Below are 23,897 nucleotides of genomic sequence, written 5' to 3'. Positions count from 1 at the left end.
TTTTTCTAGATTCATTTTCTAGGTTGCTGATGTAATTTGTATAAGCTTTTGACATGATATGTTACAGCCAGCTTACATGCTGTGCCAGATGCTAGGTAAGACTTTGTGATATTTATATCAAACCTCCTATGCATTGAATCCCTGAATGAAGTCACATCAACTAGAGGTAAAGCAGTTTTCCTATTGAATTAATAATGAATAATAGCCTCATCAACCATTAGTGGAGAGATTCAGAATGGCGAATCTGCCTCCTAGATAGGAAGTAGGAGAGATCTTGCCTAACATGGATATCTTTTTCCTGATGCTTCTACCATTCATCACTAAGTAGCTCCTTAATTGTATTATGAACTTCTTCTTAGGCAATTTTGAAAAGACTTCAGATAAGGAAGATGGTGCAAATTGCTCCAAATGCAAAGTATATCTAATTGCTTTAATTATCTAATTGCTTTTTTTTTTTTTTCAAATGCTCATCTATAGGTTGCATAGGCTTCAGGATTTTCACTTAATGAAACATGGTCTCCCTCTTACAGAAATATCTTGAATAACTGTATCTAAAACCTGCCTTACTTTAAAGGGAACTGTTACTTCCCAGTATTTTTAGTACTATGTTTACTTATCACTTTATTTATTAATTATGTATTTGTGAGGTGTGAAAAAAAATGCATTTTATCATTTTTTATATTTATATATATACATACAGTGAGGGAAAAAAGTATTTGATCCCGTGTTGATTTTGAATGTTTGTCCACTGACAAAGAAAATCGCGAAAAATGCATGTCAAAAAAGTTGAGACCATCTGAACCAAATAAGTTTATCTTGGTTTCATCGGACCACAGGACCACAGGTTCCAGTAATCCATGTCCTTAGTCTGCTTGTCATCAGCAAACTGTTTGCTGGCTTTCTTGTGCATCATCTTTAGAAGAGGCTTCCTTCTGGGACGACAGCCATGCAGACCAATTTCATGCAGTGTGCGGCGTATGGTATGAGCACTGACAGGCTGATCCCCCACCCCTTCAACCTTTCAACCTCATACGTCTATTTCCCAAAGACAACCTTTGGATATGACGCTGAGCATGTACACTCAACTTCTTTGGTTGACCATGATGCGGCCTGTTCTGAGTGGAACATGTCCTGTAAAACCGCTGTATGGTCTTGCCTTCTGTGCTGCAGCTCAGTTTCAGGGTCTTGGCAATCTTCTTATAGCCTAGGCGATCTTTGTGTAGAGCAACAATTCTTTTATTCAGATCCTCAGAGAATTATTTGCCATGAGGTGCCATGTTAAACTTCCAGTGACCAGTATGAAAGCGTGTGAGAGCGATAACACCAAATTTAACCCACCTGCTCCCCATTCACACCTGAGACCTTGTAAAACGAATGAGTCACATGACACCGGGGAGGGTAAATGGCTAATTGGGTCCAATTTGGACATTTCCAGTTAGGGGTGTACTCACCTTTGTTGCCAACGGTTTAGACATTAATGGCTGTTTATTAAGTTATTTTGAGGGGACAGCAAATTTACACTGTTATACAGGCTGTACACTTACTACTTTACATTGTAGCAGAGTGTCATTTCTTCAGTGTTGTCACATGATAAGATATAAAAAAAAAATATTTACAAAATTATGAGGCGTGTACTCAATTTTGTGAGATACTGTATATATATATAAACCCACAAATTTTTATCCTGGAAGTACGTTTTCCCATATTAACCCTGTTTTTATAAGGAAACATATTAAATGATGCATCTGCATCAATGTCGTCAGGCCCAATAAGAGTGCAGCCACGTCAATGCCAGTATGAAGGCAGGGCCCTCGCACAGGTTCACCTGTGTCAATATCAAATACACAGGTGTATCATTCTGGACACAGCATTATTTTCACTAGTTTGCTGGATTCTGTGCAAAACCAAACTTAAATGACACACGCTTGGTACCTTTTGCCGCATTGGTTTGTCTTACAAACACAGAAACATGAAATGTGAAGGCCGATATGAATCATTCGACCCATATAGTCTTCCCAATTTTCTACATATTTTCATTAATCCCTGGCCTTATCTTATATCTAGGATAGCCTCATGTCTATCCAATACATGCTTAAACCACTTCACTATGTTAACCTCTACAACGTCAGCTAGAAGGCTATTCCATGCATCCACTACCCTCTCACTAAAGTAATACTTCCCGATATTTTGAAACCTTTGCCCCTCTAATTTAAGACTATGTGTAGCGGATCACCTGGTAACCCGACCGGTTACCTCCGCTATTTCTCTTCCTTCATCTGAACAGGAACAATTTAGGAAAGAGACCCATTTCCCCCAGTAACAGGACGACACACAGTTCTGGAGGTACAACAACAACTTTATTGGCCACACATGGCTTTTAAGCATAACCCCACGCAAGGTATTTAACACACAGCATACAATGTCCCCTTCCAGGGTCCTCCCCCTCTCCAGAAACCTAGTGTGGGAAAAGTGCTTAGTCTCCAAAAGCCCGCCACCCAAACACAGGGTTTCTAATATCCAGGGACAGGGTCTTCATCCCATGAGCCTCTGTACCTGGGAGACCAAGCGCGGGAAAAAGGGGCCGTCCTTTTATCCCTCCCAGCGGGCACAGCAAAACCCTCCAAACTCGCCAGTGCCCCAGAAGTGCCCACCCCAATCTCAGGGACCCTCGCAGCGGTACCTTCCTCAACCAGGCTCCGCTCGCGAGGTCTCTGTGTGAAACCCTGCAAGGGAAGTGTCTCCTTTCGGGTTACGAATGCTCCCCCTGGATGGCATTCATCTGTATGAAATGGTGGCCACCCAGGGGAGCACTCATTAATTACTTCCCTTGCGGTTTCACACTTATGTTGCAAGTGCGAACGTTCTGATTAATTGGTGTGAACGTTCTAATGAGACACTGGGAAGGTCCTCGTTCGGGAAACAATCCATGAACGCTCCCCTGGCTGACGTTCATCTGCACAAATGGCGACCAGCCAGTGGACTGCTCACTAATTGTTTCCCTTGCGGTTTGACACCATGTTGTGAGGTGTGAGTGTTCTAAACTAACATTCTAAATGGGATATCGGGGAGGTCCCTGTTCGCTAGCGCTTCCACAAAGGCCAGAAGACCTTTGCCAGAAGACACATAAAACAACTGATGTCAGAGAAGGGGAGTGAGTGGGTTGTCATAAATAGCAGAAGATGTGCCTGAAAGTGAAAGGCTATTTCTGGCTTTTCTCACCCAACCTGCACCTTTCACTTTCAGGCACATCTTCTACTATTTATGACACCCCACTCATCCCACCTCCATCCCCTTCTCTAACATCAGTTGTTTTAAGTGTTAAACTCTATCAAATTGATCTGTATTGCTTCAGACATGTGGAAGTGAGGAAAACTCTTGAAAGCTTGTCTTTGAAATATTATGTTAGTCCAATAAAAAAGGTAGCATTGCATACTGCAGTACTCTGGTATTTTACCATCTTATAATTATATAGATATTAATATTCAAATACACTTAGAATGATGTTAATTTTATCTATCTATGTAATTTTAATCTATCTAATAAATAAATAAATTGAAAAAAATTATATACCGGTGTAAATTTGTTCTAACTGTATTTTAAGATTAATATACATATATATTTAAATCAAAATACATTTAGAATTATGTTATAAATACATGTATCTATCTATCTATCTATCTATCTATATGTATATATATATAAATAACAATAATTATTCTACAAATTTATTTATATCATATTTTTACATAATTAAGTAATTTTATTAATTACAATTTGAGGGACATGCCTGACAACCCAGGCTGAAAGTCCAGAGAATAATTTGCTAGCACTATTTAACTTTCTATGACACCCTAAAACCTGTACATGGGGGTACTGTTTAACTCGGGAGACTTCGCTGAACACAAATATTAGTGCTTTAAAACAGTAAAACATATCACAGCGATGACATTGTCAGTGAAAGTGACGTTTGTTGCATTTTTCACACACAAATGGCACTTTCACTGATGATATCATTGTTGTGATATGTTTTACTGTTTTGAAACACTAATATTTGTGTTCAGCGAAGTGTCCCGAGCATAACACTACCCCCTATGTATAGGGGGTACAAAAAGCTAAGTACATGTTAACATTGGGTATTTCTAAACTCAGGACATTTTGAAACTATTTAGCATTGGTGTTTTTTTCATTGGTAAAATATTATTATTGTTAGTAATAAAAAATATATTTGTTGTAACAAAAGCCACAGTTATAATTAATTTAATCTATTTTTGTTATTACAAATTAATTAAGTTAATTATATTGTATTTAGTAAATTATATAGAAAATACTGGCAATTATATTAAACAGATTTTATAAATGATGGACACGTTTTGTAAATTAATCATTTTATGTGCAAATATTAAGAAATGCATTTCATTTTATCACTTTAGAAAATAATTGAGTGAATTAAACATCTGGCATTTTAAAAGAGTAAATAATGATTCTACAAAGGCACTTGGAATTAAAAATGTATTTGCACTAAGCACTTTTTAAATAACTGATATGATCGCAATGCACCGTGTAGAATGAAGTAAGTCATATCCTTTTGAATGTCATTTGTTTGTCAGCTCACTATAACATTAATCTATAAAGGGGCAAAACACTTTTTATTCTATTATCAATTAATAGAGCTAACAAAAATAAACTATTGTTCAATTGATACTGTATACTTTTGTATTATTAGACAAAGTCGTTTTGATCAATTGTTAATATTTTGATACATGGTAAATATGCTGTACTTTCCTTTGTAATGTTACCATAAATGAGGATTTGTATGTATGGACTTTTCATAATTCTTACATTTGTGGAATGGTAACAACTGAAATGCACTGAAACACTTATACATCCAGTGCCCTGAATGGGGAATATAAATGGCAGATTGGAACTCATATCGAGAAATGCATATAAAAGTACAACAAAAATCGACAGCCCTGAAGGGAGGAGCAGTGCTTTGCAGAAGTCAGAGGCAGACAAAATTTTCCTAATGAAAAACAGACACCCTGGGCTAAATTGTCGGGAAGGATCAATACACCTGCAGATCCACCAATGTCTGTTGGGGATTACCCCCAACTTGAACAGTGACTTGGGTGGCAGGGAGTAGGCAATATTTATTGTTGATAGTGTGACCTCATATTGAATCCCCTTTCCTTTTTCCCCCCACTGTTTTAATTTGGTGGCTGGCTAGAAAGCACTGGCTAGCCACCAAGTGCTTAACCCTTGTGCAAGTTATCATTCATTTTCAGTTTAAAATTGGTGCTTTGACTCATAAATCTGTACTATAGGAAATTTTCAACTGCTCTGGCCCCTGACCTCCTCAACGTCTACCAAATAGCGCCGGACACAGGCATGTTACCACCAGAAACGTTATAAGCTACCATTGTCACTATTCCCAAACCTGATAAGCTTACTGACAATTGTAAAAACTATCGCCTGATATCGCTTCTTGTCATGCCGAACTTACCTTTCCTCAATCACTTTCTCTTCTCTCCCTCTCTCAGGATCTGTTCTTTATTTCTTCCTGTCTGCTCTACTTTTCTTTAAAACATAAGACAAAGTAGGGACTATTTTCCCTGAACATAGACATGCGCATCAGAGCAGGGAACCCCCCCGACGGCTCGCACTTACGCCTAGTCGTAAGTGCGAGCCGTCGTATAAAAGTTAGGTCGCTAAATGAGGACCACCTGTACTGGACCAAGCATCCAGAATGATAACTAGAACAAAACATAACTGGATAATTGATAGATGGAGGATTGTCCCGTAGGAATGATAACTTTGTGAAATCTCATAGTGCCAAAGTGGTGGTTAAGACTCTCATTATGTTATGTTGCAAACAAAGATGTAACGCTCTCACATATACATTCCTGGCATCCAGCCATTCAAAATCAAAAGCATTGATAAACTGGCAGATTTTTACTGAACATTTTATAGACTAGGAGAAGCTGTGTTACTTATGCCTAAATATAAACATATGCATGAAACAAATATATTTGATATGTTGCAGTTTTAGAAATCATATAAAATCTATTAATGTGCATGAAGAAAACAACAATTACTCAATACTAAATAACACAACCAAACACTAAATTAGTGTCAATGTACATACTTAACTTTAGAAAATGACTATCAACAAATCTGTTGGAATTCTAACTTCATATTGTACACAAAACCCCAAAAAGTGCACCGGCACGTCTATAAACAATGACGCTACTAATAAAGTGCACATTCAGCGCTAAACAATAATGTTACTCTCACAACTAGAGTACAGAATAAGGTAAACATGCAACCAGTGTAAAATGTGCACAGGGAACCAACCCCAAAATAATAGGAATATAAAAGGAATATAAATGACAATTCTTTAGTATTCTAAAGGCGACTATTGTCATTTATACTCCTTTGTTCATTTTGGGCTTGGTTTACTTTGTTTTGCACTGTGTGCACTTTACACTGTTTCCTTATTTACCGTCATATTGTGTATAACATAAGTGATTACTTGAACTTACTTAAACCCAGGGTAAAGGAATACATAGATACTCACCCAGTCTTTAAACTGACTAATGCATCTTGCACCCCTTTCTGATTAAATTTCACCATGTACTGATGCATATCTGGATAGTTGTTCCTAATATTTCTCTCTGTGCTTCCATTTGGGACAGTACCAAATCGAAATGGAGGAGAGTAATCATGCGGCCTCTGAAACTTAAAATGGATATGCAAGAGATTAAATGACATATATTAGCAAATCTAATATAAAAAAAACTATAATTGTTAACAAAACATCTATACATACAGTCAATGTCTTTACAGCTGTAACAGTTATTCTGAAATAGAATTTAATTTATCTCTCTCAGTAACGTCATTGACAACAATTCTAACAACGTAAATAGATCTTACAAGACATAATAAGTGCAGAGGACCAGACCCCCCCATCCCCGCTTCATGCTTAAAAATGAAAGACCAAACACCATAATCACTGCGACCCATAGGAATTCTGCTTTGGCTTGCCCAATATGTGCAGGGACTGTGTGATCACACTCTACATAGATCTCTGAATTGGTAAGTGATGCCTCTCAATATAATGTACGAAGAAAAAGTGTGAACTCAGAGCACTGCAGACTAAGGTGAACATAAAAAATGCATAAAAATCATTCAATCACAAATAGCACCACACTACAAATTAATCTGCAGCGTCGTATAAACAAAATATATACATCTTGAACTAATATTTTGCAAATAAACCATTCTGAATATTATTTCTACATGTATTGCTGTAAAAACTGGGGAGATTTAATAGCAATTAAAACTGACATAAGGTCTCACAACATGTGCCATGATGAGATACGCCTGTATTAATTAGGGAGAGTTTGCATCATCAGAGGAAAATTGCTAATTTGCCATGGTGAGATATCAAATGGTGCCATTAAATGTACTAAATCCAATTGACACTAAAGAAAAGACTAATTCTATCAAACTGTGTGTTCTTTGAACTAGATCACAGAGCTTATATGTGGAGGTTAGAAAATAGAACAGAGGACAAAACCCCCCAGATGTTTGTGGTATTATAAGGCGATTGGAGAAGAGTATCAGTTTAAGTGCATCTTTTTACTTACTTTTATTTGTATACATACCGTAGACATTTTTATTATCTAACATTGATCTCTTATTGATTTAAGATGTGAAGGAAAAGTCAGAGCCAAAATGTATACCGAGACAATGTTCCTGCAGCGTAGAGGTTATGATAGCTCCCATGACCTGAAGGAAAACATGGACAGCTGTAGCCTTATTGGGAGCAAATACAAGAAGTTTGGTCTTGGGCAGGTTGAGTCTTAGGAATTGTGAAGTCATCCAGTCAGAGATGGAGGATATGCACTCATTGACACAGTCCAGCAGACTAAAAGAAAGATCAGGTGAGGAGAGGTAGATCTAGGTATCATCCCTACACAGGTCATACTGAAAGCCAAAAGATGATATTAACTCATCAAGAGAGGCAGTGTAAATTGAGAAAAAAAGAGGTCCATGTACAGAACCTTGAGGAACGCCAAATGAGAGATGTACAGAATGGGAGGAGGAGCCAGAGAAGGAGACACTGAATGAGCAGTCAGAGAGGCAGGAAGAGAACAAGGAAAAAGCAGTGTCATCAAGGCAAAGTCACAAAGGGTGAGAAGTAGGTGGTCAATAGCAGCAAAAAGATTAAGAAGAATAGTGAATAGTGACCTTTGGATTTTTCCATTACCATGTAATTGGTTACTTTGGTCAATGCATTCACTCTGGAATGTTGAGAGTGGAAGCCAAACTGAAGCAGGTCATGTAAGCATTTGGAGTTCAGATAGTTTGTAAGTTGATTATAAACAAGCCTTTCAAGGAGCATCAGGTGAGAGAGAATGCTTATTTGTATTGGTGTAATACCGTGTTCCCCGAAATTAAGACCGGGTCTTATATTAATTTTTCCCATGAAACACGCACTAGGGCTTATTTTCGATGGATGTCTTATTGTCGGTTGACTTCCCCAAACATAGACCAATCCAGTTCATTAGTGCAATGAATCCCGCTGCTCCTTCAGCTGGTCATCTGCAATAAGCAAAGCCTGGTTTTCAAACTTTCTAGCCCCATTACTGCTGCAAGAAAGTCAGTGCTCCATCAGCTGATAAATCTGCAATAAACTTTCCAGCCCCATTACTGCTGCAAGAAAGCCAGTGCTCCATCAGCTGATCAGCTGTAATAAGCAAAGGTAGCCTTCTGGAGGACCACACTAAGACTCTATCCTGCACACTATCATTTAATTCTAACTTAACCACCCTGTAAATTTATTTTATTTTATACGTTCTTTGCGCATTGCATATTTCCTTACATTTATGTCCTGTATGTACTGCTAACGTGTAGTTTAATTAGCCCTGTATATAATTGTTTTATTCACATATATGCATATCTCTATTCCCTCTGATTTCTGCCCTCTGACCCCTCCCTTCTTTTATTGATATCAACTCAACTGTTTTTGTTTGAATAACCATCCCCTCATCTCTGTGCTTAGATGCATATTCCCCTCCCTCAGCTTGCAGTCCTATCTGACCCTCACATACCTTTCTTCCGCAGCCTGATTTCTAAACTTGCAAGCCCCATTACTGCTGCAAGAAAGTCTGATACCCACCCCACCCCAAGTTCATTATTACATTTATAAAGTCTGTCACACCCAGATTTTAGATCAGCAAAAACAGCAGGTTGTACACGCTGCCTCTTATCAGTACACTCCTGCACTTTCTTAACTCATAAAACTTAATCTTTACACTTCCTACTCCTGGTTTTGATATTTCAATTTATTTATTTACTTATTTCGTTTTTCTCCAATTTGACTTTTTCCCAGTTTAGCAATGCTCTGTCTTCTCCTGCTCTTCATTTACTCCTTCTCCCTCAGTATCAAAATCTCTCCCGACAACCACTTTCCTCTTTCCCCCCAATAACTTTTACATTTCCCCCTCTCTGCCACACTCCCTCCTTCTCTCAACTCATGACCTGCACTCATTTTCCTGCTCCCTCTCTCCTACCCATTATCGATCTCATCCTAGACCCCATGCACATAAAACCCAGTCACACCTCCTGTCACTATCTCTCCTTCTAGCAGCTGGTGATGTCTCTCCCAAGCCAGCGCCCTTCACCCGCTCTGCACACACTAAGACAACCAGAAACCACACAAACCTCATCACAATACCCTGCCCTTTATCCTCATTTGCCAACATTCAGTGTGCACTGTGGAACGCCCGCTCGGTCTGCAGCAATCTGAAACCAACAGCCATACACAACCTTTTCATCTCAAACTCACTCACACTACTAGCACTCACAGAGACCTGGCTTTCCCCCTCTGATAGTGCTACTCCTGACCCACGCAATTATATAGCCCCATGTCCGTCCACGGTAAAGACGACGTCTACGTGCGGGTGACATTACGCAAAAGACACAAACGCACGTTTTGGGGTCAAAGACTAGGTAGCCAATTGGATCTGCAAGAGGGTTATTTAAACTCACTTATTTCCTATACAAACACAAAGATAAAGCACCGCGCTTACAGCAGCAGTAGCTTAGTATCCAACAGCTTAAAATACATAGTAAAAACAAAGAGAACGTTACCTGCGCTCTGGCCTAAATCCCCATGTGCATTTAAACAAAATGGAGGCTCTTTAGTTTTATTCCAATGGCCATTTGAATATATAAGCTCACTAAGCATATCTAATGGCTGGTGAGCTTATATATTCAAATGGCCATTGGAATAAAACTAAAGAGCCTCCATTTTGTTTAAATGCACATGGGGATTTAGGCCAGAGCGCAGGTAACGTTCTCTTTGTTTTCACTTATTTCTTAGCTCATTGCCCTGTCATGGTTTCCCTTAGATGGTTATCCTGATTGTGTTTTTCTGTTTTTTGACTTTGACTTCGTTTTGACTCCTCTGATTTCTGGTACCCTTGACTTTTGGCTTTTCCTTAGCACTGTGTCTCATTTTGTGTCCCTGACCTCGGCTAGTTTTCTTACTATTCTCGGGTAAGTTAAGTCCGGCCATTCTAAGGTCCTGTAAGACGTTACCCTTAGTTATAGGGTGTGATACTATTCTGTGTGCTGGATCAATATAATCCTGACAGTAACATCCAAAAAGTGTACATCCTAAGTGTAGAGGAGGAGGCTGGACAGAAGGTGGTGTAGTTGAGGGGAGAAACGAGTGAGGTGATTTATTTTTGGTTGTTAATCATTTTGGTGATATATATCTAACTTGCATTTCTCTCTAGGATATATAGTGATTTAGCCATTTTCAACTTCTTTGCTCCAGACAAGAGGCTGTTACGGTGTTAAGTTTTAAGAGTTGGTAGCTGTTAAACAGTAGCGACAGGGTTGTCAAACAGTTGAAAACCATCGCTAAGCAGAGGTTAGCAGGTTCTATAGAGATTAATGATGAACATTACCAGCTCATTAGCATTTGGCTTTAAACAGTGGCTTTTGATAAATGACTGCTACTTGCTAATAATAGATTCATCCTTTTTTAGTGAATAGTGGCTTTTCACTTGAGAAGCCACTCTTCTGCACAGGCACCCTGATTCCTCGTGGATTCCTCCTAAGATGGCCTCAATAGCTCCACAGACCCTTAAAGTGGGGAACTTGGAAAAAAGATTCAGTGTGGCATTTGAAGCCCTTTGCAGCAATTTTTGTTGAAGAATCTCACATCGTAACCACCTACCCACCCAAATTGCAAGTGGAGTCTTGGACTGCTGCTCTCCTTCTTGGCCAGTAACCCAGTAGGGTGTGTTCCCTATTCGGCGTCCACAAGCTCAGGAGGATGAAACCTAGAAATTATGACCCTCTCCTGTGAGTGGAAGGATCATTGGTAATAGTGATCACACCACTGCTCTTTCCTTGCAAATAAAAAAAATGTGTATACTAAAATATAAAGCAATTAAAAAGATGCAGTAATACAGTGGTCAGCTTCCTTTTATATGCACGGCTTTGTAATCAACGCGTCATGTGTCTGTGGATACTTTATCAACATCTTGTTGTGGCATTGGCTGATAGAGTTTCAGACTGGAGATTATCGTTTCTCATTTTCTACTGATGGGCTAATTTTTGAGTGCCTCTCTGGGGGCTGTAAATCACATTTTGCTCTGTTTAAGTAATGCAAGTCATTTAATTAACTAATTCTAAGCTGTGATTTAAGCTAATTGATGTTATATCTTTATTATATTCAAAAACCTCTCACATCTGGATTTGGATCAAAAATGCAAATGTGAGGAAGGCTGAACTTGATGGTCTTGATCTTGCTTATATGCTTATACTGTTCTGATGCTTTTTATGCAATTGTGATATTTCTTTGTGCTTAATTTCTCTTCTAATGTGAGAATATAAAAATAAACATAAAAAATTAAAAATAAATTAAAAGAATGGCAGTATTCCACCAGGGAAGTAAATGATAGATATGTTAACAATAGGGAAGAGACAATCTAGAAAGTACGGCATGGAATTAGATTAATGAGATGAGGCTGTGTTGAAATGTTTGGCTAAATATATAAAGATTTTGTACTGTGTCCAACAAATCCATTCAATGCCTTCATACGCATGCTGATTATCATAGTAACATAACACTTCTGCAATGTCTGTAAGCTCCGTGAGATGGATAATTTTTCCATTTCTAGGATGATCCATTTATGAAAAAGTAGAAATTAGGCAATCGTTCTCACACTACATTTGTGTTCTTGTATATGCACAATGGTATTTAGGTTTTATGTAAATAGCTATACACACTCTGTGTGGGCATGTGCATGCTGTAGTGCTGGTCATCATGAGTAGTTGACCGGCTGGTCATCTGGACAATGATGCTTATATACCTGGAAATACCAACCCTGGGACGTGATTTTCCATATCTCTTGGCATTTTGTAAGGGTATACAAACAAAGCATTGTACCCTGTGGCTTTCCTTCAGCCTTGTATACCCTGACCTGCATGCTGTTTAGTATTGATGGATTGCCTGTTGCCTTGTAACCCATGGCTTGCCTGCTTCCTGCCTGTGTCTCGATTTCCCTCTGCTTATTTGTTAAAGGGATCCTATAGTGCCAGGAAAACAAACCCATTTTCCTGGCTCTTTATGCTCCTGGAGTGCCCCCCTCCCTCGCGCTCCACCTCCCGCGGGACTTAAAGGGTTAAAACTCCTTCAACCACTTACCTGAATCCAGCGCCGATGTCCCTCGGCGCTGGGTCAGGCTCCACCGATTAGCTGAAGTGGTCTGGGTGCCTACAGTGTCCCTTTAGGCATTTCTATTTAATCTATATTGTGTTATTGTTACTTGCTTTTGTCTTTGAACAATTATTATATTTGTTTCACTTTATCTCACTGTGTCAGCATTCCTTCCTGACCAAACCCTGACACCATTGGTAGACTGAGCGCATCAGCTAATGCTCTCAGACTTGTACCAGTGCCCAAGTGAAAGATATTTGCACACAATAGACTTGGAGATTTGTTGCAGGCTGAACTGATCAGACGAATTTCCAAACTCCTAGCCAAAATGTACCTGAATCACGGATCAACCAAATCTCGCAATGCCGAATATTTTCGGTTCCGAATGGTAGTTCAGAAAAAAAGTGATGATTGTTGGCTAGGGAATTTTATTTACAGATAAAGTAAGAAGTGAGAAACAGAGGGAAAAAAGGAGGAGCAGTAAAAAAAAAAAAAATTCTCTATATATGTATACAATATAAATTTAATAAATATATAATATAAATATAGATTTTGTTTTTTACTGTTCCTCCTATTTTTCTCTCTATTGGTTACTATTCTCACCTTTTCTGTAAGACAAATGGTGGAAAATGCTGCCATAAGTGTACTACATAATATATATAAATTATAAATTATTATTGGCCCATTTTCATGCCCTCTTTTTAGTTCCAAAATTCAGCCGAGTTCAGCTGACATTCGTTAAAATTCGTGTCTCAAAATATGCTAGTTTTTAAAAAAAAATGGTTCAGAAGAGTCAAATTTGCACACCTTAAACAAAGTCTATAATACAATAGCAATGAAAAGAATGAAAGATTTACAGGGTTATTCACTAAAGTACGAATGGCCCCATACTGAAAGGAGAAAAACCATCTAGTGCTATATGGTGCTATTCAGACTGCAAAATTACCGTAGTTTACTTAATTGCAAAATCCGAACATTGTGAAATAGCATGAACATTTTCCGGATTTTGCAATTAGGGCTCAGAATGAGTTTGAATTAGGTCCAGGTTTCAGTAAGGCAAAATGCTGCCAGACAGCAGAAATCCAGACCCAAATGCATCAAATTCAGGCCAAATTTAAAAATCGAAACTATTCGCCCGCTGGCTACATATAGCTAAATCACCTTTGGAAAGTGTTAACTATGTGGCAGCTAGCCAGGGCCAGCAAGCTAGCTACCACATTAAAAAAAGATAATTTGGTGGGAAATATCTACTAAATATTTAAAACGAGTGACTGCCATTGCTGCCAAGTTGTTCGGAAGGCCCTATCCCATGGGAATGGGCCTTGTAAATCAATAGAGAGGGCTTAATCTGTGGTCATCTGATGGGGAATTTTACATGAAAAAAATGTAAGTGGGTGATCACACCATAGGTCAGTGGTCAGTGGTCTACGAGGGACCTAGATTCTTCCCAAGCCACCACCCATTGGCAGCAGGTGTAGGCTATTATAATAAAATGTAAGGGACTAATCATATTCCCACTGCAAGTCTCAAGAGAAGTAAGACTAGTGTAAACGTGTAGGAAAGTCTGGATGTAAGTGGGTCACATTTAATATGGTTTACGTTAACTCTAAAATTCTCTACCACACAAGGTATACAATATCACCTCAACCGATACAGTGATTATGATAAGATGCTAAGGTAGTTTATCATTACAGGAGTGGATTACTTCATGTACCATTATTATTTCTCCTTTGACTCGACCTTCTACCAGCAAAGATGTGGGACCTCAATAAGGGCTAAATTTGCATCTTACTATGCCAACCTGTTCAGCTGTTGATGAGTCCCACATCTATGCGAGTGGGAATTGTGGAGAAGGATATTACGTTTTACAAATGACACATAAATTACTTGCTGTTCATTTGGTTAGTGGGGTGAACAAATACAATGTTTTTTTAAGGAACTTAAGCTGAATAAGTATAATTTGTCATTCACAAGCAATATACAAGAAAAAAAAAACAATTCAACATTTAAAGAGAATAGGAATTCAGGGGTACCCGTATAGTTTTACAATTGCATAGAAAGGAAGGTAGTGGGAACACAATGCTACATGCCAACTTATGCAGCGTACAATTGAGGTAATACCCACGGGACCGATTTTTTTTACAGCGTTTTTTGAGTTGAGGGGTGGATTACTTGAATGTGGTTACTGTATGCAAGATTTAGTTAGGGGGTTTAAGAGAGCCCTTCGAGAACATCCTTACTCAGGTGGGATAGCCAGCTATAGACGAGAATCTTTATCATTATTATATTCCAGAAGGTTAAACAAATGACATCCTAAGAACAAGCCACAGAAATGAAAGGGCAGAATGTGGGAGCATATTGATCAATTACTGATACAGAAAACAATAATTTGACCACTCTAGCTAGACATTTTATAGGATGTAACTTCTGATATAAAATATTTGCAGATACAGGCTACACAGATAACCACTAGATGAAGAGGGAAACTAAATAGATATTTTACTACAAACACGGTAAACTTCAATATATGAGAGGTTAACTTCAATATATGATGTCGCATGCTTTACGTGAATACTTTATTTATTATCGATTTGGTTTTCCAGGGCTGATATCTTGCATTTACTATCTTAATTTTAACCTACAGAGTTTTTTGTATTGTACACCTACAGCTGTGCTTATAATTATGATATTGGTTTGCATCTTATTTTTACTATCGGTATTCTAAATGGTTAGTATAGACTTCCTTATAAGGCATATACATTCTTGAAATGCTTTGACTGTTTTAATCAATTTCATTTCATACTATTATATTTGTTGTTACATATTTTCTTCTTTTGTCACATTTTCAGATGTTGTGTTATTTTATTTCATGGGTGATAGCAATTAGTTCAATATTGGTATGTACCTAGTTTTGCCCAGCTTTTAGTGGTTTGTTAGTACTTGCCCTCATCCTCCTAATTAGTTGATGGTGGAGGTAATGTAAAAGAAGGAACTTTGCATTCAGGCTGCTTCTTGGGTCAATGTGGGTAAGCCTATGAATAAGTGCTTGAGCAGCATGAAACGCTTAAAGCATGTGTTGTCCTCAGGATGATGTCATTTCAATACTATTGTGTGCGCTATTTGCTATATCCTCATTCTAAAATACTCTTTTTAATGGAAAAGACAAGATTTACCCTTGGAGTGTTGTTGGTCTTCACATGTTTAATGAGAACACTGACAGTTTATTTTGGGCTAATAATTCAATGTTAGGGACTATGTCTGTGGTAGCTAATTGGAGGCAGTGCTCCAGATGGCAATCAGTAATTTTTGTCCTTAATTTTGACTTGGAAGGCTTCATTCTGGAAAATATTTGTTCACATTGTCACTGTTCACATCTGTCACTGAGACAGATTGAGAACATTGAAAAGAGCTCACTGCTCATTGAGTCGTCTTTTTTTTAGGCCAGCTAGTGGATTAGGAAGAGGTGAGCATGTTGGGATACATGCAGGACAGAGAGAGAGAGAAGAGAAAGGGTGTAGAAAGGGTGTCCTGATTTTGTAGCAAATTTGCCTGCTTAAAGGAGTATCAGTTCACAAGTGGCTGTGCTGGAGCAAGATGCTAATAGGGAACAGTCCCTCTATTATGTATCGGATCCAGAATGGAGTAAAGACTTGGCAAGTTGTGGTGGTAGGGAATTCTATTATTAAGAGAGTATACAGGGTAATCTCTTGGACAGTTTGCTGTCTCCTGAATTCTTGGGTTTTCTGCTTGGGTACAATGTTTATAGCCACAATGGACTGCAACTGAGTGGAAGAGGGTCTTTTGCACTGGAGGAGACGATGGCTGAAAGCTTGGTTTAGGCTTTAAACTAGGAGTAGAAGGGGAGGGACAAAGAAGGATACATGTGGTAGATTTCTTTCTTTTTTTTTTTTGTAGATAAGATATGGAAGTCAGGGGAGCTTGAACTCAAACCTGTACGGACGCCATATTCCAGAGCTCTCCCTGAGTGACCCTTAATCTGCCCGATATCGCCAAAATTACTGCCGATCCGACTTTGTAACCCGAAGAACCCGAACAAGCAAGCGGGGCTGAACCGGCTGATGCCTTTTTTCCAGCCGCAAAAGCAACAGAAGCGGCGCCGCCGAATTGAGGCCTACCTACAGACACCTGGGACCCGACCACAGCGACACCCTTCGTGCCGCATTCCAGAGCCGCACGCTTGTACTCTATACTGCATAATGGCGTACCGATAACTCTGCTTGTCAAACCACTGCACGACCAAAATAAAGAATTAAAAAAAAAAAAAAAAGATATGGAAGTCAGCTGAATTCCAAAAGTGTGGAGATGAGGGTAGAGGTAAAATTAGCAAACAGAATTAGAAGATACTAAATAAATGTTCTCTAAAATAAAATTAAAGAAACAATGGTAACAAACTTTTTGCTTGCTAACACAGGATGATTGTGTAAGAAAATAGAGGTGTTTGAGATATTACCATAGCAGTAACAAAAAATTGGGATTACTGGGATTTGAGGTAGAAGGAAACACTTGATTGGGATTTTAATTTAAATAGATGTATATTATTGAAGAAGGGTAGACACAATATAGAAGGACAGGTTATGTCTATATATTTAACCTGATTTGAAACCCAATTATTAGAAGGAAAAAAAAGGTATGTGCTTATTACATAGGAGAGCCTTATGGGTAGAACTATGCATATGAGGAAACAGGGGGCATTTATCATAAGTAGGAATATTTTACAAACCCCAAACATAAATTCTGATAAAGAAGAGAGAGCAACTGCTATCTAAAATTAATAAGGCTGCACATCTATAATTTGTAAATCATTGGAGATTTAATTTATATAGACATTGATTGGGCCTGCGGGACTTGTAGTACAGTTAAAGGTAAAAGATTTTTGTACCTGATAAATGACACTTTTATGTCTCAATTAGTAGAAACATCAACTAAAATAGATGCTTGTCTCTATCTGGTAATAACTAATAATGTTGACCTATTTTAAAACATTCAAGCTAGGAATTAGAGACCATAATAAAGCATCGTTTGAGATTAACCTAAAAACACCACCTTTACATGAGCTTTACTTAAAAGCTTAATTTTAAAAATAATGATTTCAGTAGGTGAAGGGCATGTTTACAACACAATGACTGGCACAAACTATTCACTGGCAAAAGCACAGAGAATGTATAGAAAGATTCTGCTATTTGTATTTCTTAATACATACCTTTGGGAAATAAATATAAAAAAGCAATTTAAAACCAATTTGGCTTAATAAAAAGGTTGGATAAAAAATAAACAAAAAGACAATCAAAATATGTAAATCAGAAGGGTCAGTAGCATACTATAACAAACATAAGAATGCCAATAGGGCTTACAATGGGGGCAATTAGATTGGCTAAACTTTAAAATTAAAATCTCATAGCCAAATGGTGCAAGACTAACCCCAAAATGTGTTTTAAGTACAAACATTCTAAAAAGGGAAACGGATATGGGTGGCAGAAAGGCAGAAATTCTAAATAATTAGTTTTCTTTCAAATATAAGAAAGAAGAATCTATGGCTGTAGATTTGCAATTCCTTGTTGCAAAAGAGTTACAGCAAACGGGTTAACACATGATAAAGTGCTACAGTAATTAAATAAAATTTATGTAAACAAAGCCCCAGGACCAGATGGTATTCACCCGCAAGCACTTAGGGAGTGCTTGTGTAGAAATTTCCATACCACTGTTTTTAACCCCTTAAGGACCAAACTTCTGGAATAAAAGGGAATCATGACATGTCACACATGTCATGTGTCTTTAAGGGGTTAATCTATCAGGATTCTTTTCTTTCAGAAATTGTACCAGAGAATTGGAGAAAAGCAGATGCAGTGCATATATTTAAAAAGTGCTCCCGAAAGTTGAACGACAAAAGCACCAAACGCCCTGGAACTATTTGCGGCATACGACCATGTGTGCGGCCGGACAGAACTTTAACACAGTGGCGTTTCCCCTACACTGCATGGATCTGAGCGCTATTTGGACAACTTGGGCACTCAGACCAGGGCTATTTCAGGATGTATAATATGTGGGGTTATTGTATGTTTTTTTATTTTTTGTTTTTACATTCTTTATTTTTGTAGTGCAAAGAGATATAACAACACGTATGTGGTACCCCAACGGCATTCCACATACGTTTCAACGGCATTTACATTAATATGCGAGGTCAATTCTATTGTAAGTAGCTAATATGGAGATTGAGTACATGAGGCAAGCAATAGTTAATTAAGGTCATGCATGTAGATTGGACAGTCAGTAGTTCCCTGAAACATATGCAAGATTGTAACAGAGCAGGTTTACAAGTAATATGGGGATAAACTGGGTTATCTCTGTATTCGGTATAATCAAAGCATAATGTAAGACTCTTGCATGTCTAGTTTCTGTAACATTAGATCGTGAGTCTTACTTGTATAGGGCCTGCTGGGCTAGTGGTAGACATGCTATTCTGTACTTACATAGGCTGCAGTGCCCAGAGGGACAAGAGACATTGCTAAGTCATGCTTATAAATAAGTATCATTGCTTTATAATCTAACTTCGTACATGAGCTGAACTAGTAATCCATTAGGTTGTGTAATTGTATAAGTGTACATCAGATTGTACCAGTCAATTAGGAGCAGGAGTCCACCATATTGAATATGGTTTGCAGTGTCCACTTTGCCAGCAGCATCGCCGTGGTATGCCATCAGGCATTTCGGGTCTTCGCCGTTCGTCACCCAATAACCAGTCTGTGGGGAGGTCGCTGGCCGTGCAGCCGCTCTGTCTCTCGCTTTGTGGCCGTGGTCGCAGGGAGCCGGGTCATGCTGTGCCGAGCACCGGGAAGCTGGCTTGGTGAGGCCTTTGTTGGTGTCGCTTGTGCTAAGGGCTCCATTTTGTGTAGTTGCCGGCGGGTACCTGCGTCTGAGAAACATGGTGCTTTTTCCTGCTTTGTGGACTGCAGGTATCTGCGCCGCCGGACTGCCGCTTTTAATTCTCTTGGTGTGTGCCCGTAGTGGCTGCGTCTTTTCGCCGGTTGGATCCACGGCCACCAGGGTTTCTGCACATACTGTGCAGTATTCCAAAGAAAGATTTGCATAGCCAGTCAAAAGTCTCCCGTGTTGATGGGGACAGCTTTGTCTGGGCGCTCTGCTCTCGAGTTCCATTACGGGCGGCCATCTTGGTAGTGCTGTTTAGGTCCGTTGCTCCTGGCCGTAGTGTGTCCGCCTTTTGCCCCTGCCGGTGCGTCCAACGGGGACCGGGATATCCCCCACCGGTCCAGGGGCGGGGGGTAGACTAAAGATGGGTCTCTGGAGGGCCTCGGTGCCAAGGAGAGTGCCTGGAGTTTCGCGCTCTCGGCCCCGATGGGCCCCAGGGTGGTGTCCGTCGAGTCAGCGGGGCACCCCCGACGTGGGTGATGCACCCGTGTCAAACTTTGGGCCACATTGCCCCCGCTTTTTGCCCCGTTTTTGCCTGCTCGGCCGAAGCTCGTGGCAGTCTCGTCTGTTCCGTTCGACGTCCAGACTCCGCCCCCTATTGTATGTTTCTAATTATGTTTTGGGGTACTTTTAAGTTTTTATTTTTATGTTGGGCTGAGTTTGGCTCATTAAAATCAGTTGTACTCCCAAAACTATGTGTCGTCTAGTTACTGGGAGGGGAAAGGGCTAATCACTGCTCAGCACCTTGTTCCAACTCATGGAGAATTCGGCGGGGAAAGTCCTTGTAAGGACTGGAGCTGGAGCTCCTAGGACTGTGTGTCGTCAGTCCCTGGGAGAAAATAGGGCTAGTCCCCTATCCTGTTCCAGGACGGAGAGGCTCCAGGAGGACCCCAGTGAAGCCACTGGGGCAGAAACACAGAGGTTTTCCCAGGTCCCAGCTAGGAAGCGATCCTTCGCAGAGGTACCCAGCTGGGGTACAGGGAGCTCTGCTACATGAGGGATTCAGAATATTCCCTGCTCATTTTGGATGGTGTTCGATGGAAATGGCGATATCTGCTGGGCAACCCTACAGTGAATAGGCCACATCTGTTTACAATATCTCAGAAGGTGTTCACCAAGAGGCAAAGCACATTCACATAGGTCACCTCTATCTATTTCAGAGGCATTAATATTCTCTATTTGCCTGCTAGAGGACTCATTTTCTTCTCCAAAACTGCCAACAGCCTCAGCTCAAATCACTGCTGCTCCACTCTTTTGTCTTTTAATTGTCTTTTAATTATGCTGCAACCACTGCTGTGAATAGTAGATTAACCAGCATACCTCTCTTTTGCTATAAATCACAGACCGTGTTACGAAGTCTGTGCCTCCAGCATGTAGCAATTTGTTCGCCCAGATGAGCAATAAGTAAATCTTTCAGCTTCCTGACCACTGCTGCATCAGTTTGCTGCTAGAAACAATTTCCCTGGTTTCCAGGAAGGCATCCACCTAGTTTACACGGTGGGTGAATAAGGGTATGACCTGTCCCAAACTGGAAGCAACACACCCCATGGGGAGGCAGTGCCAAACATTTTTCTCTAGCTCCTGCCTTAAGAGTTGGCTAGCTTTCACCTTCCAGTGTAAAGACCCAGCAATCCTCCTGCAATACTCAAGTATGGTTGCCACCTCTGTGTTCCCCTCCCGATAAGCACCCATTACAGGATAGAACATACCTACATAGGAACCTTGTCACAGAGTGGTGAACATGGCATACAAGATATCTGCTAAAGTGTGCTTTGTGTCCATCACTTCAGCATATAGTAAGATAGGTTAATAGCCCTGCTGCCTTACAGGATCACTCCCAGCCTGACATGCTGCTAAGGTTAGATCTCCTCCACTGCCACCACTATATCCAGGCACTGTGTGCTGCAACCAGTGTGCCATTAAGGAGAGGAAGGTATGCTAGCAAATAAGAGCACTCAATAGATCTGTGGTGAAGTGTACCCACTGTCTTACAGCCTAAGCCAACTGCTCCTTTAATAGCAGCACGCAAAAACAGTACAGTGATTGAACTATCTTCCTGCTTGGTGAAGTGAATCACGAGGGAAGTGCAGATTGTAAAGTAAGGGTCCGTATCAGTTGCTTGCTCTTCTTCTGTTATGGAAAATGAATCCCGCCCTGCAGTGACAAGCTATGCAATCAGGCAGGTGATTTTGTCAGCCTGTTGTTTTGACATGGTCCTGGAATAAAATCCAAGAACATGTATAAGAGTGGGGTGACAGACAAGTCCCTAGGACTGGGAGGCTATCTGTCCCTGACACTTAGTGGCCCAGTGGGATTCAGGTCAACATTCAACCTGCTATTTTATATAGAAAAAAAAGTGTGCTGTGCACTTATGTGCTGTGCAATATATATTTATTTCTATTTTATTTTATATAAATAAATATTTTAAGTATTTAGAGGCACAGCACACTGTTTTTCCATATAAAATTGCATTGTGTTTTTTGAGCTGTTTTCACCTGTATTAGTGTTGCTTACCTTTTGAATACTTCGAATGGTTTTAGAATAAGTTTCTTTCACTTTTATAATTTATAATTGATTTTTTTTGTATTTTGTATTCAACCTGCTATGCCTAAGGGTGTTAGTGAAGAAGGTCCCAATGGTGGTAGTTAGTTGTGCAGAATCAGATACAGCACAAGTGGACCTGCTGCCTGCCAAAGTACATTCTCTTTTTAAATCTTCCCTCAGTAATACAGATTTTTGGTGTCTATGCAGATGTTGGTTCATATTGACAATAGGGAGATGACCCATAACTTTCCCCCTACTCACTTTCTTGCTGCATAATGGAGACTATTATGCCAAACTGTGCCTCAACCCTTCAACCTGTGGCTAATGAAGATGTAGATGGATTTGCATTGGTGGCAGTGGAAGCTGACCAAACACTTGCCTCTAATCTAGTAATTGGTTAACTAATGGTAATGGAAAGAGAGGTGAAGGTGTTAGCAATAATCTCACTTGGTGAGCTACTTCTGGCACTTGCAGGAGATTGTGCTCCAACTGTTTCCATTAAGAGAGTTGATTGTACTTCAGATAGAGATGAACGTTGTGCCTATATCCCACTTAGAGTTGTATCTAGTGCCCCTGGCAGTCTAACCTCAAATTAGAAAAAAAAAATGACCCAGACTATCTTCTACTGCTACAAAAACACAGCAAGAGTAAAACACACAGTATTGCTGATGGTCTTTCCCCCTCAGTAACCGCAATCAAAGTATCTGGAAAAATTCTGCTTCGAGGTATAGCTTGCTTGTATGCTCATCCTTTCCCCCCTGTATTGGTCAATTGTCACTTGATGTGTAAATAAAATCAACATTTACTGGTTGTCTCCTAACCATCAATAATCGTTTGTTCTACTTTTTGCTTAGATAGAAGTTACAGTCCAAATAACTGATCAGAAGTCTTGTCCATCATGCCAAACTAAGCAGTTTATTTACCCCCACTAAAAAAAGCATAATTGTATCTTCTTCATTCCACCCGCTTTTTTCTGGTGTCAGGAATGTCACAGTGAATCACAAATTAATAGGAGTATGTTTGGGATTGCGTAATTCAGTTTCTCCAACATTCTGTACTCAGAAATCAGAATTTCAACCGAGCATTAATGTTAACAATCAACCACAACCAGACAAATCGATTGTCTGGGATTTACCTGTGGAGTCTCCCTTATTGAATCAATATTGCACTTTTTATTGACAAGCTCGCTTTGAAACACATGTAATAAATCAAAGATGTCACAGAATAGACATTATTAGAGCTGTATATTCTGTACTATGCAAGTAGTAGAAAGCGATAACGTGATGCGCATCTAGAAAGAAATATCCCTGCACGTGTTTGACTATTTCATTTGCTACAAAATATTGCAAGAGTCCTGACTGGATATTTGAGTGAAAATACATGAATTTATATTATTTTTGTAGCAACAACAGACATATTCCACAACACTTTAAAATCAGAGAAAGGCCCTGCTCAGAATTATTTTTCAGAATTTAAACCCAGTTTCCCAGTTGTAAAACAATAATGTTACCACTGCTCTAACCAGCCAATACTATGCTGTATACATCAAGATGGATGGTGTAACCTAATGTTTAGGACATGAAGTGCTAACCTTCTCTGGAATCTCTTTTCTTTAATTTTCTCAACAGTTCTCAGGTTCAAAGTTGCATCTAATCAGGGGCGGGGCCTG

At 39.5% G+C, this 23,897-nt stretch overlaps 1 protein-coding gene across 1 annotated transcript in view; it reads right to left on the bottom strand.

Annotated features, from left to right (window-relative positions):
• The window catches only part of GRIN2A (glutamate ionotropic receptor NMDA type subunit 2A), a 617,672-nt gene that overhangs the window by 51,304 nt on the left and 542,471 nt on the right, over nucleotides 1-23,897 (bottom strand). The window contains exon 9 of the mRNA XM_063430281.1: nucleotides 6,575-6,735. Coding sequence (XP_063286351.1) covers nucleotides 6,575-6,735 — 161 coding nt within the window. The remainder of the gene's footprint in view (nucleotides 1-6,574; nucleotides 6,736-23,897) is intronic.

This window comes from Pelobates fuscus, chromosome 8, assembly GCF_036172605.1.
Source record: "Pelobates fuscus isolate aPelFus1 chromosome 8, aPelFus1.pri, whole genome shotgun sequence".
Taxonomy (NCBI): Eukaryota; Metazoa; Chordata; class Amphibia; order Anura; family Pelobatidae; genus Pelobates; species Pelobates fuscus.
The sequence above is the reverse complement of the archived record's forward strand: the minus strand, read 5'-3'. Positions and strand labels throughout refer to the sequence as shown.